At 47.9% G+C, this 15,000-nt stretch overlaps 1 protein-coding gene across 1 annotated transcript in view; it reads right to left on the reverse strand.

Annotated features, from left to right (window-relative positions):
• Positions 1–14,532: 14,532 nt before the first annotated feature.
• The window catches only part of gaa2 (alpha glucosidase 2), a gene marked incomplete at its 5' end in the record, with an annotated part of 18,437 nt that continues 17,969 nt past the window's right edge, over positions 14,533–15,000 (reverse strand). Inside the window, 1 exon segment of the mRNA XM_084460241.1 lies at positions 14,533–14,638. Coding sequence (XP_084316367.1) covers positions 14,576–14,638 — 63 coding nt within the window. The 3' untranslated portion in view covers positions 14,533–14,575.

Here is a 15,000-nt window from a genome sequence, read left to right on the forward strand (position 1 = left end):
GACCTCTCTCACACACACACACACACACACACACACACACACACACACACACAATCCCCCAAAATCCAGACAGGAAATGCCCGAGTCAGCGGACCAGAATGCATCTGACAGAAGCCTGCTGTTTTGTTAACGACACGGCCGCTCTGCTCTCTCTCTCTCTCTTCTCTCCCTCTCTCTCTCCTCTCTCTCTCTGTCTCGCTCTCTCTCTTCTCCCTCCTCTCTCTCTCACTCTCTCCCTCTCTCTCCCTCTCTCTCTCTCTCTCTCTCACTCTCTCTCTCTCCCTCTTTCTCCTGCTCTCTCTCTCTCTCCCTCTCTCTCTCTCTCCCTCTCTCTCTCTCTCTCTCTGTTCCTCTCTCTCTCTCTCTGTTCCTCTCTCTCCCTCCCTCTCTCTCTCTCTCTCTCCCTCTCTTTCTCTCTGCTCTTTAATTCTCTCTCTCTCTGGAAGGAGAACACACATCTGGATGTGATTAGTCTGGGAGCGTTTGCTGAGAGCCAATCAAACTCAGCGTTGGGCCTGGCCTATCAGGACGCCGGCTGAGCCCGTAGTGCATCAGAGAGCGGACCGGATCAGAGAGCGGACCGGATCAGGACTGGATCAGGACCGGATCAGGACCGGATCAGAGAGCGGACCGGATCAGGACCGGATCAGAGAGCGGACAGGATCAGGACCGGATCAGGACCAGATCAGAGAGTGGACCGGATCAGAGGATCAGAGAGTGGACCGGATCAGGACCGGATCAGGACCGGATCAGAGAGTGGACCGGATCAGAGAGTGGACCGGATCAGGACCGGGTCAGACAGTGGACCGGATCAGGACCGGATCAGGACCGGATCAGAGGATCAGAGAGTGGACCGGATCAGGACCGGATCAGGACCGGATCAGAGGATGATAAATGTGACCCTCAGATCTCCAGAGGAACATGTGTGACCAGCTGTAGGGACAAGATGCTCTGAGCATCATCAACACCCGGATAGGACCATTCTGAAATGACCCCAACGACCCGCATACAAGTCAAATCAGATTCATTCATTCACAAACCATCGCACATCTGACCATATCTTCACCCTCAACACTCTCATTAACACACGTTCACCAAAATAAAAATAACATGTATTCATGTTTTGTAGACTTCAAAAAAGCTTTCGATAGTATTTTGCATGAAGGGTTTGTTTATCAGTTACTGGAGAGTGGTATAGGGGGTAAAACATATGATTTAATTAAAACAATGTATTTGAATAACATGTGCAATCAAAATTGGAAACAAAAGAACAAATTATTTCAAACAGTACCGTGGGGTGAAAGAGGGGTGCAGTATGAGCCCCACCCTCTTCAACATTTATATATATACATTTGCAGAACTACTGCAGAAATCCACAGCCCCGGGTGTGACCCTGCAGGTCACTGAGGTCAAGAGCCTGATGTTTGAGATGACCTGGGCTGCGTTCCGAATCGCATACTAGCCTACTATATAGTATGCCAAAACAGAATGTAGTATGTCCCAATACATAGTATGCCACATGCAGTATGGCAAAAGTACCAGGATGACCTACTACATCCGGTCGTATTTTGCAGTATGCAAGCCAGCAGGCTTTTCTGGCTATTCTGACCCACAATCCTGTGCGCAGCGGAAATGTGTGTCACATGTGCGAGTCGTGACAGCTGTAGACGAATGTCGCGTTATGGACAGCGACGGATGTGGGCAAATTTCAAGGCGCAATGTTATGACAAGGTAGTATGTCCCGATTGGATGCCTACTGCTTGCAAAGTACGTACTTTCTAAGGGCAGCTGTAGTAGGTACTGGTAGTAAGAAGTAGAAGTATGTACTTTCTAAGGGCAGCTGTAGTAGGTACTGGTAGTAAGAAGTAGAAGTATGTACTTTCTAAGGGCAGCTGTAGTAGGTACTGGTAGTAAGAAGTAGAAGTACGTACTTTCTAAGGGCAGCTGTAGTAGGTACTGGTAGTAAGAAGTAGAAGTATGTACTTTCTAAGGGCAGCTGTAGTAGGTACTGGTAGTAAGAAGTAGAAGTATGTACTTTCTAAGGGCAGCAGTAGTAGGTACTGGTAGTAAGAAGTAGAAGTATGCGATTCGGAACGCAGCCCTGGTCCTCCTGTCTCCCTCCACAGATGACCTGGTCCTGTCTCCCTCCACAGATGACCTGGTCCTGTCTCCCTCCACAGATGACCTGGTCCTGTCTCCCTCCACAGATGACCTGGTCCTGTCTCCCTCCACAGATGACCTGGTCCTGTCTCCCTCCACAGATGACCTGGTCCTGTCTCCCCCACAGATGACCTGGTCCTGTCTCCCTCCACAGATGACCTGGTCCTCTCTCCCTCCACAGAGGGCTTGCAGCAGAGCCTGGACATCCTCCACAAGTTCAGCCACACATGGGCACTAACTACAAACATGAAAAAGACCAGAATATCGACCTTTCTTGCGTGACTTTTATTTGGAAATATCTTAAAAACAAATCTACTGTGTGGGAGAATATAAATGCTGTCGTCGGCCTGTGGGGGGCAGCATGGCGCTGTTGCGTACAGGAAACCCAAAGAAGAAGAAGAAGAAGACAAAGCTACCGGAAGTGGGTTATGATCCGCCGGTTCACGCTGTGGAGCAACTGGTAGCTTGCGTGTCCTCGTTTTAAAACCGTGGAAAAATGTCTAAACTAAATCAGTTCAGGGATTTTGTCACGGAGAGGTTAGCAGCAGCAGCTGTGGAGATCTTTGGGCAGTATGAGAAGACCCTCTCTGAGTGCCAGGAAGAGATCTGGAGATCCCAGGAGAAAAGCGCGCAACTGCAGACCATGTTGGAAATGCAACCCCAGATCAAGCTACATCGAGCAGGTTTCTGATTTAAAGTCACTATTTAATGATGTTCTGAGTTTAATTGATCATCTTATTATTCTCTATAATGTTTAGCGTGTAGATCGCATCCAGGATTGTACTTGTTTACATGTCCAGCTAGCATGACTACATAGCTTAGCTGGAATAGGCTAATTGTGGTGCTCCCTGTCGTCCCCCACCCGTAAGTCCACGGGGACTGGAGCTAGTGTAGCGTGCGAGGTCTATGGGCTTCCGTAGTCTCCGGTAGGGAGAACAACTCAGGAACAACTCGTACTCTCGGACCGACTCACAAGGCCAACCCCTCACTCAAATCTGACGTCACCAACCCGAGTTCCCTGCGTGATTTTTTTTCCCATCCAACTTCTGCCATAACCACGCCCCCGCGAGTTTTCATTGGGTTAGGGATAGGGTTAGGGTTATGCCGCGTTCCAGGCAACCCGTAACTTGTGTTTTTCCGACCTCAAACCCGTAACTTCCCACCCGTGAACTCGTACAGCTCGATGTACTACCAGTTGCCGGGTGGGAAGTTACGGGTTTGACTGCCATTCCAGAGCATTTTCACGTGTAGGAGGTAGGAAAAACACGAGTTACGGGTTGCCTGGAACGCACCATTAGGGTTGTCCAATGAAAACTCGCGGGGGCGTGGTTATGGCAGAAGTTGGTTGGGAAAAAAAATGACGTGAGTTGACTCGCTAGGAATCCCTATTAGAAGACACAGAGCCTACAGACACCCCCCCTTACAAAGAAACCGCCCCATTTCTATCCACGTATAGATTACAACGAGGAGGCTAAAGCAGAGTAGTGGAACTCAATCCCCTAGTAGAAAGGATATGTGCTAACGACCCTGCAGTGTGGGACCTCTCTCTTGCCGTAGTTTTTAGCACATCTGACTTGGCAGTTTCGCGCCCCGCCCTGGACAGTCCCTGAACTTGGGACAGAGGGATGAGTGACACTCAAAACACAACGCAGAGCACAATTAAAGGAGTAGTAAAGGGAAAATCATGTTTAGCCCTGTTTTAAGGTTACTTATGATCATATACAATGGTTCAGATCAAAACGTTGACAAAACTAGCACTTTTGAGGAACGTCTGATTATTGCTCTACCACCGTTTAGGTCATACAATGGATGTGGGTGGGCACCTTGAAAAATCATTCAAAAACATGTTAAAATCTAAATTTCAAAGACAAGAAGCTCACCGAGGGGGTAGTTGGTGTTCTGACATAAATTTCGCCGCAAAGTATGAATCCTGTAGGGTTTTATTGATCATCTCTCTCTCCATTTCTCCATTTCTTCTTCCACCCCTCTTCAGCTCTGCTTCCAAGCCGCCTCGGGTCCCTGGTCAGTCGTAGTACCCCAGAGAGGCCCCTCGCCACCCAGCCTTCCTCAGCCGGAGTGGTGCCTCCCCTCCAGAGAGCCCCAGTGTCCCAGGAGGCCCCCCAGACCCCCAGCCCATCCAGGAGCAGAGAGCCCAGCCCGGGCAGAGAGCAGCAGGAGGAGGCCCCTGGAGCAGAGCAACACCCAGGGGTGGCAGAGCCTGAGAGAGAAGAACAGTCGCTGGTTGAACAGCAACCACAACCGTCTGTGGTCACAGAACAACAGCAGCTGATCGAGGTACAGTAGCACGGCGTCCATCGTTGTTGTTGTTGTTTTTATTATTATTATTATTATTAGGGCTGACAATGAATTAATCTAATTCCAAATATTTGCGTATATAATAACACATTTTGCTGGGAAAAACACCCAAGTAAAGATATTTAAATATTACTGTACATTGTGATGGAAGAGTAAAGCTTTCAACAGACATTACAAAAGGTGGTTTTAAAAGTCAAGTTGTTGAGACATAGGGAATACCATGTCTGTCTGTCTGTCTGTCTGTCTGTCTGTCTGTCTGTCTGTCTGTCTGTCTGTCTGTCTGTCTGTCTGTCTGTCTGTCTGTCTGTTGTCCGGAGCATGGGCGTGTATTTATTAACGTTTTTAGCCACTTGTCCTCACCAGGGACCTCATGCAACCCCAAAAACCGAGGGGTCACGAGATAGCGAGGCGTTAATAGCGCACCCGAAATTTTAGTGGTTTTTTTGTGCATTTTTGCAGTTTAATTAAACTTACCGGTAGCGTTCTTTCAAGGACTTTCAAAATAAAAGTAAGGGGAAACAAATCTACTTTTGTTTACTCACTTGGCATTGTTCCGAATGATATAGTACTGTATACTGAAGTATGAAGCATATTGAATCTGATATACTGAATAGCCTAATATTTGGAGGACCTGTTCATCAGTTAAGGACAACCTTAATCTAAATGTATTCAAGCAGACCATGAAAACGTGTTTATCTGAGACGAGGCGAGGGGGGGGCTTCCAGGTCCAGTGTTAATTTGGAAGAAAACAAATCCATTTGAAATTTGGAAATTGTCACTTTATAATAAAAGGCCTGACTGTGTGTGTGTGTGTGTATGTGTGTGTATATGTGTGTGTGTCCTCCAGGAGCCTGACTATGAATACACTCCAGGCTCCACCCTGGAAGAAGGACCGCCCACTCCTATCTGCAGACTCGACCTCAGAGAGATCCCAGGTAAAGGAAGGAAAGCCCGTTTCAACAAACATTACATTACTCTAATTTCTACTTACTTTCGATGTAGTGCGTTGCACTGTCAATAGTGTGTTGTGCTGTCAGATTTAGTATCAGTCTTTATCTAGAGGAGCTGTTATGCCAAAATATGTCAGCTGTAGTGTCAAAAGTCTGTCTAATAACTAGGGCTGTCAATTTAACTCATTGTGGGAGTCGGGACAGCTGTCAAAGTTTAAACGCAAACGGAGACAGGCAGCACAATAAAATATGCTGATTTTTCTTGCTAAATATGAATCATCTAGCCCACATTGTCCATCTACTTCGGATACCCTCATGTTTTCAGGTCCAGATCAAAAACAACATCATTTACACATGTCAAACCTGCACTAGATTATCAGGTGGACTCCAGAGATTCATTAAAACAGTTTCAGATTTGGGAAACCTTTATCCTATTTGGGAAAACCGGAAAAATAGCGATTTCACTCTTTTTCCCCATCTAGACCACATTAGACCGGGTCCAGCTCAAAAACCAGATGTAGAAATGTCAAGTAAACTACAGAAACTCATTAAAACACAGTTTCAGATTTGTGAAATCTTTATTCTATTTGTGAAAACTGGAAAAATAGCGATTTCACTCTTTGCAATTAATTATCGATTGACAGCGCTACTAACGTTTCGTTACCATTTTTATGTTGCTAGCTCGCTAGCTAACATGTCACTCATGTCAGTGAACATAATATTGACGTTTGTAATTCATTTGAATGAAAAATATGTCTATAGAATTGAAAACCCCACAATATCTCTGTAGCTGTGGAGAAATGCTGACTCAGTTCCCCGTCTGTGTGTTCTGTTGTTTAATAGACAGTATTTTCTAACAGTTCCTCTCAATCTCCACCCTCCTTCAGTTGCAGACATCATCCAGGTGGAGGAGGAGGTGGTGGTGGAGGAGGTGGAAGAGGAGGAGGAGAAGGAGGTGGAGGAGGAGGAGGAGGTGGTGGAGGTGGAGGTGGTGGAAGAGGAGGAGGTGAAGGAGGAGGAGGAGCCTGCAGTGCTACGAGAGGAGGAGCAGCCAGAGATGGAGCTGGATCAGGCCCCTCACACTGTGCCTGTTCCCGCCCCCGATGAGCCTCCAGTCAAGAGGGGGCGTGGCCGTCCCCCCAAGAACGCCCCCAAGCCCGCCCCGCCCCCCGAACCTGCCACCCCCGCCAAGACTGGCAGAGCCTCGTCCAGAGTTACTGCCAGTGAGTAGACTGTTATACCTCACAATGCTCTGTCAGTACTGTCTGTAACCTGTCTGACTGCTAGGTCTATAATGGGGTCCTTTCTTCCTCTCTTCTCCACCACTGCCTCTCTCCATTCTACACCCACTCTGTCTGTCCACCTCCCTCCCTCCCTCCCTCCCCCCCTCCCTCTCTCTCTCCATTTCTCTCGTCCACCCCTCTTCAGCTCTGCTTAAAAGACGCCTCGGGTCCCTGGTCAGTCGTAGTACCCCAGGGAGGCCCCTCGCCACCCAGCCTTCCTCAGCCGGAGTGGTGCCTCCCCTCCAGAGAGCCCCAGTGTCCCAGGAGGCCCCCCAGACCCCCAGCCCATCCAGGAGCAGAGAGCCCAGCCCGGGCAGAGAGCAGCAGGAGGAGGCCCCTGGAGCAGAGCAACACCCAGGGGTGGCAGAGCCTGAGAGAGAAGAACAGTCGCCGGTTGAACAGCAACCACAACCGTCTGTGGTCACAGAACAACAGCAGCCGACCGAGGTAGCAGGGCGTCCGTCTGAGGTTGCTATGCACCCGCAAGCGGTGACGTCCCCAGGAATGCGACGGCCACCAACGTCGGATGCCACGCCCCCGGTAATGGCGATGGCAACTGGCCCCTGCCAACCATCGACGGAAGCTTCTATACGATCGCCAGTCCACCCGGCGTTGCCTAGCAGTCTGATGCAGACGGTACTGAATGCCTTGCGCCCGGCGACATCCTTTAGCCTGACGTCATCGGCAGAAGTGTCAACGTTGCAGACCCCAAGGCCACCTCTGACTCTGGCAGCCTTGCCACTCCACTCTCGAGTCTCCCCTGGACAACCAGGAATGTTGTCAGGACAACAGGCCATGGCCCCAGGCCAGTCAACGATAGGGTTGGCTCTGCAGCAGGCCATTGCCTCAGGTCAGGTGATTGTTGCAGACCGAACAATAGTTGGACGTCCTCATCGTATAATAGTCATATCGCCAAGACTTCAGCCCATAGTAACTAGTCAAACAATCACCATACCACCAAGGCAACTGCAGCACACCGTACCCGTTCAACCAACAGCCCAACCGTCTCCTGCATCAGAGCACTCTCCTGTTACCACAGCAACGGCGTCCATCGCAGGAAGCGTACCTACGACGTCAGTCCTCGTTTCCTGCTCGAAGTTGGCATCGTCAACGACCGGGCACGTACAGACTCCCACAGCTCCGCCACTGGCGAAGGCACCCCCCCTCCAGAGATCCCCAGTGTCCCAGGAGGCCCCCCAGACCCCCAGCCCATCCAGGGGCAGAGAGCAGCAGGAGGAGGCCCCTGGAGCAGAGCAACACCCAGGGGTGGCAGAGCCTGAGAGAGAAGAACAGTCGCTGGTTGAACAGCAACCACAACCGTCTGTGGTCACAGAACAACAGCAGCTGATGGAGGAAGCAGGGCGTCCGTCTGCGGTTGCTCAGCAGACTTGCACGTCACCAGCGCCGGCGTCCTCGAGGGGCGCACCAGAGAAAATAGCCGTGGTGGCCCTGCTGAGGCTGTCCACCCGCGGTCCCACGGAGACGACCTCTGACCCGGCGAGCCCGCTGTCCCAAACTCAGTTCCTCACCCAGCTGGGTCTTTCAGCTGCGGCAGCGGACTCTGACCCTCCACAGGTAACGGGTTTGACAGTTTACTGACGTGCCTGCATCTGAATAATAATGCATCTGAATGTTCTCTGTAAAGCGCATTGTGTTGCCTCTGGGTATGAAATGCGCTATACAAATAAAGCTTTGATTGATTGATAATAATATGAATAATAATAATGAATAACATTGATATAGAGCCTTTCAAAAGACCCAACAACGCTTTACATAGTCTTAGAAAGGGACAAGTCAGACAGACAACAAAAACAACACTGAAACGGGCTAACTAACTAACTGGCTAACTAGCCAAGTAGTTAATTAACTCACTGGCTAACTAGCTAACTGACTAACTAACTGGCCAACTAACTACTTAACTGACTAACTAAATAACTAACTACCTGGCTAACTAACCAAGTGGCTAGCTTGCTAGGTAACTAACTAACTAACTGGCTAACTAGCTAACAAACTAACTGACTAACTAGCTAACTAACTGGCTAACTAGCTAACAAACTAAGTAGCTAACTATCTGGCTAACAAGATAACTAGCTAGCTAGCTAGCTAACTAACTAACTTAACTAACGGGACGGTTTGACTGTTTCCTAGCATGTTTCAGAGACATAAACTCAGTGGAGTTGGATGAGCGTGGGGATGATCTGAAGACCGGTATCTGTTTCTGGTTAATATGATGTGCTCCGTTTCCAGGTGGACTCAGACAGCATGGATGCGCCCTGTCCCCTTCCCACCACATCTACGGAAACCATGGAGACCATAGCTGTTGCCACGGAGATGAGCCCCAGAGACACAGAGGGGGTACCTACTGGTAACACTAAAGAGTTGCTCGTTAGCCACCTCCGAGCCCGCCTTAGACCCCGCCCACAATCCAGCGCCACGGAACCAGACCCTTCCCACTCTCCCATCAGCCCTAAGAAACCTAGAATGTCTCAAGCTGCTGATGCTAACCAGCCCAAGGCTACCAAATCCAACCAATCGGCGAATACCCAGACTAGTGATGTCCAATCAGGACGATCTACCGCTGCAGTGACTCCGCCCAGACAGGCACAGACTCCAGCCATGACCACCAGGAGGCGTAGCACAGCTCAGGCACAGAGGGGGCACTCGTCCCAGACCCAGGCTCCCACCCCCACACGACACAGCCTCCTAACAAGCAGCCCTTGCTCGGGCACAACTAGGACTCAGGCCCCCTCCACCCCACCTACCATCAACTTCCCTCGGTCCAGCCTGAAACGATCCCCCGCCTCCCCCTATAGACTCCCAGCCTCCCCCAGCCCCCGCTCCGCCGCAGCCGTCAAGACCACACCCCGCCAGAACAACACCCCCTCCTTCGTCATTCGTCAACAACGAAGGAAGCAAAAAAACGCAGGGTCACCGCACCAACCGCTGCAGCTCATCGGCGACCGTCTCCTGAAGAACCAGTGTGGGGCGTGCGGGCGCATCCTCGACAGCACTGCGGCGTTGGAGAGTCACGTCAGCAGCATGCACATGGGAGAACGCCCCTTCTCCTGCTCGCTCTGTGGAAAGAGCTTCCCGGACAAGATCATCCTTAACCGGCATGCCCGGGTGCACAGCGGCGAGAGCCACGCCTGCCCGCAGTGCGGCAAAACCTTCACGTACCGCTTCGGCCTGACCCAGCACCTCCAGACCGTCCACGGCCGCCGCCGGCCGTTCGTCTGCCAGGTGTGCGAGAAGAGCTTCTACACTCGGCGGGACGTGGAGGCGCACATCATGATCCACACGGGGGAGAAACCGTTCCAGTGCCCCCTATGCGAGAAGAGCTTCAAACGGAGGGTGAAACTGAACATCCACCTGCGCTGGCACAACGGGGAGAAGAGGCACTGGTGTGCGACCTGCGGGAAGGGCTTCCTGGATTCCAACAACCTGAAGAGGCACAAGCTGGTCCACACCGGGGAGAAACCGCACCACTGCCCCAAGTGTAAGAAGAGCTTCAGCCAGTCGGGTCACCTGTCGAAGCACCTGAAGAACGTACACAAGGTCAGGTGAAAGGTTTGTTTTTTGTTTGTTGTAAACTATATTAAGGGGGCCAAGCACCGAAGGTGCAAGGAACCCTATTGTAATTGATGGTTATTACTGTGTTCCTCGATGTGCTTGAATATCTCCAAAAGTCCACGAACACAAATTTTTTCTGTTATCAATTGTATTTCTTTGCAATCTGAAGGGCTCAATCTATTTCTAGTCTTTATTTGGTGATGTGATTTGGATTTCACACAATTATGTGGTAGGCAAATTATGTTTGGGTTATTGTGCATACTGTTTCATGTAGATTTTGTTGTTAAGGTTAAATGTTAAATTGTCATATCTGATTATAGGCGGGCTCAGATGACTCAGCGTAACCAACCAGCCAATCAAACCAAACAGTGGGATCGCCAGGGCAACAGCGTTGGCGAGCCGGGTCTGAATACATACTGAACACTGCCTGACCAAGCACCTCCAGATGGCCCACCTGGGCCCTTTCATCTGCCAGGTGTGCTGCAACGGCTTCTTCACCCGGAGGGACGGGGATGGTTCAAATCCATCTTTCAAATCCCTCATCATAGGAACACTTTTATGAAACCTTGTATCGGTTCTGAGAGACCCAGGTGGAAGACTGAGAAAGTTTTGGTTATATTTTGCTATTCTCAAGATTGCTTTTTGTAGGCCGTGACTATTCTTAGAGCGCCTTAACCCTAACCCAAATATGGATTTATGGCCAAAATGTTTGAAATTGAAGGTTAATCGATGGCAGCTGTAAGAATAGACATGTCCGCTATTCTTACGGCACCCTAATTACCCTACATTGAATCGCTACAAAAAGACGGCATAAGAATAGTAACTGTGCCTTTTGTATTTTTGCATTAGAAAAAAAAGGTAGAAAAATGTTAGAACTATTTTGTTATTTGTGTTATATGTGAAGCCCAGTTCTGATGAGTTACGTCATAATCCGCAGCTGGCTAGCTAGCTCCTAGTTAGCTAGCTCCTAGTTAGCTTGTCACCCACAGTTGGGTCCAATATTTGGACATTGATACAATTTTAATAATTTTGGCTCTGTACACCACCACAATTGATTTGAAATGAAACATCCAATGTGTACTTTAAGGATAGACTTTCAGGTTTAATTTGAGGGTATTTACATCTTAATCAGGCAGAACATTACACTTCGTTCGAAAAATTCTTTGCTTGCCTTCGCAGTATGCTCCGGGTCATTGTCCTTGCAAACTCTAATTTGACCTTCCTGTTTTTGAAGTTCACCAATGGTTTCCATCTTGTGGTGAACCCTCTGGGTTTACTCTGGTGAAGACTGACACAGACCTCATGGGGAGGGCTCTTGACCCGGCCAACTGTTGTGAAAGGATCTTTCATTCAATAAAACGATATTTTATTTCACCAGGGAAATAATTCTTCTGTCATCCACCACGGCTGTTTTCCGTAGTCTTCTGTGTCTTTGGGTGTTGCCAAGTTCACCAGTGCGTTCTTTCTTTTTAAGGATGTACCAAACAGTTGGGTTTGTTTAGATTTCCCGGCCTAATGATCGCTTGCTTTACTAATGGTGACACCTCTTTGGATTTTAGATTTAGAGTTGACAGATTACAAATACAAGTACCTCACTTGAAATGACCTTTTATCTGCTCCTTGTAAATGAAATCATGAGGGGATAACACACACTTGGCCATGGAACAGCTGAGCAGACAATTGTCCAATTACTTTCGGTCCCTTAAAAAGGGTGGTCTAGAATATAAAATTGTTTGTAATTCATTCAATTCATTCATTCATAAGCCGCTCACCTGATTTGAATGAAAATACCCTCAAATTAAAGCTGAAAGTCTGCACTTAAAAGACATCTTGATTGTTTCATTTCAAATCCATTGTGGTGGTGTACAGAGCCAAAATTATGAAAATGATGTCAATGCCCAAATATTTATGGACCTAACTGTAGCTTAGAGGATGAATGCTGTTTGCATTCTAATGCGTCTTTTTTGTTGCTTTATACCGACCAGTTGTTTTGATTTGCAGACTTTCAAATTATTACTTTAACATCTGGGAAATGATTAAGTAATTAATACTTTAATAATAATAATAAAATAGTGCATCGGATCGCTGGATCAGTCTACTGTGTAATGATGGCATGGAAAAAGCGTTTAAGTCTTTAATGTAACCCTATGTTTTTATTTGATCTATTTGTTCATCTTTTCTATCTCTGTCATCTGCAGGTCACATCCCTTGTATCTTTTATAGAAATGCTGATGTTTCTAGAATGCTAATTAAAGAAAAAGTTTCATTTCCTGTGTGAATCTCCTGCTGGTGGTAAATGCACTTATACAGCGCTTTAACCCAAAGCACTTTACACAATGGCCTCATTCACACGCCAATGGTGGCAGCTGCCATGTAGCAGTACTAGACAACCCTCTAGTGGTGAAAAGTTGTTCCTGCACTCAACCTGAGCAATAGAGGACCCATGTATTCATTGACATTTGAGTAATTTCACCAGGGAGCAGAGAGAGGAAGAGATCACGTTCATGTTGAGAATCACCTTTATTCAACAGATTTTCAACACTTGAAATGAAACCATGAACCCAAGTGGAGCAGTCTTCTCCTCCATCTTAGAATCAGCATAATAAAAACTCACAACAAAGTAAAAACACACACCTTTTCTGAGGGCCTACTGACACACACACACACACACACACCTTTTCTGAGGGCCTACTGACACACACACACCTTTTCTGAGGGCCTACTGACACACACCTTTTCTGAGGGCCTACTGACACACACACACACACACCTTTTCTGAGGGCCTACTGACACACACACACACACACCTTTTCTGAGGGCCTACTGACACACACACACACCTTTTCTGAGGGCCTACTGACACACACACACACACACCTTTTCTGAGGGCCTACTGACACACACACACACCTTTTCTGAGGGCCTACTGACACACACACACCTTTTCTGAGGGCCTACTGACACACACACACACACACCTTTTCTGAGGCCCTTCTGACACACACACACACCTTTTCTGAGGGCCTACTGACACACACACACACACACACACCTTTTCGGAGGGCCTACTGAGGCCCAGTATGTCACTGTCGTGGGAGATTCTCACTTTCCGGGATTTCACTGAACTTGTGTCACGTTAATAAAACATTCCCAGTCTGCCGAGGTTGATGAACAACTACTACCTGTATGCATCTGAGAAACAAGGTTCTTTTTCAGTTCTTTTTCAGAAATGAAATTTCCATAGCACTTCTAGAACCCTCCTGGTCAGTCTAGAACGGCTCTAGAACCGAAGGAACAGGGACAGAGTACTAGAACCCTCCTGGTCAGTCTAGAACGGCTCTAGAACCCAAGGAACAGGGACAGAGTACTAGAACCCTCCTGGTCAGTCTAGAACGGCTCTAGAACCGAAGGAACAGGGACAGAGTACTAGAACCCTCCTGGTCAGTCTAGAACGGCTCTAGAACCCAAGGAACCGGGACAGAGTACTAGAACCCTCCTGGTCAGTCTAGAACACGGTTGCGGTTCTAGAAGTGTTCTAAGATGTGTACTAAGATGTGTACTAGAAGACGGACACACTAAGGGCCAAAACTAAAGGCCAAAGATTTTATACAGTGCAATATTTCTTTTTTTAAAAAGCCTATATTTTGATATTTCTCACTATTGTGTGATGTGTTTGTATTGTTGTATGTTGTCCTGCGTACCCAAGTTGAGCCTGTTTTAATTTCCTTGTACTTTGGCTCAATGACAATGAAGGCGTTCTATTCTGAATCATTCCCTTCTTCCGGTACCTTCTCTAGGGTAATAGCATTTACAGCATTAGTGCAAAAAAGCTTGTCAACAATATATTTACATTTAACTTCTAATCTGAAGACGACAGTGTGAGACCAGCAGAGCTGATATCTAATCTGAAGACGACAGTGTGAGACCAGCAGAGCTGATATCTAATCTGAAGACGACAGTGTGAGACCAGCAGAGCTGATATCTAATCTGAAGATGACAGTGTGAGACCAGCAGAGCTGATATCTAATCTGAAGACGACAGTGTGAGACCAGCAGAGCTGATATCTCATCTGAAGATGACAGTGTGAGACCAGCAGAGCTGATATCTAATCTGAAGACGACAGTGTGAGACCAGCAGAGCTGATATCTAATCTCAGTCCAGTTTGTGTGTGGTGGTCCTGCCTCTCTAGATTATGAGGGCTGGGATATTGAATCAGATCAGCTGGTTGGTTGGTCAGAGGTGCTGGTTGGTTGGTCAGAGGTGCTGGTTGGTTGGTCAGAGGTGCTGGTTGGTTGTTCAGGACCAGCTGATGGTGAAGTTGTGACTGAGGTTCAGGCCGAGGGCGGGGACGGTCAGCACCTGCAGAGAGGAGGGGGGAGGGGGAGGAGTTATGAGGAGGGGGGAGGAGTTGAGGAGGGGGGAGGGGTTATGGTCATGCTGAGGGAGCTTTAACGTTCAACAAGATTGTTTTTTTATTCGTCACATGTAATGTACGATTATGCTCGATACAGAAACTCCAATAACTCAATTTACAAATTTACAGATTACACAAGAAGTCCAATTTCTATACAGTATAAAGATAGGGGGGCGATTTGTATGTGTGGTTATGTTATAAACACTACTGGTTATGTTATATACACTAGTGGTTATGTTATAAACACTAGTGGTTATGTTATAAACACTAGTGGTTATGTTATATACACTAGTGGTTCTGTTATATA

Source organism: Borostomias antarcticus (assembly GCF_949987555.1).
Source record: "Borostomias antarcticus genome assembly, chromosome: 31".
In the NCBI taxonomy this organism is placed as follows: domain Eukaryota; kingdom Metazoa; phylum Chordata; class Actinopteri; order Stomiiformes; family Stomiidae; genus Borostomias; species Borostomias antarcticus.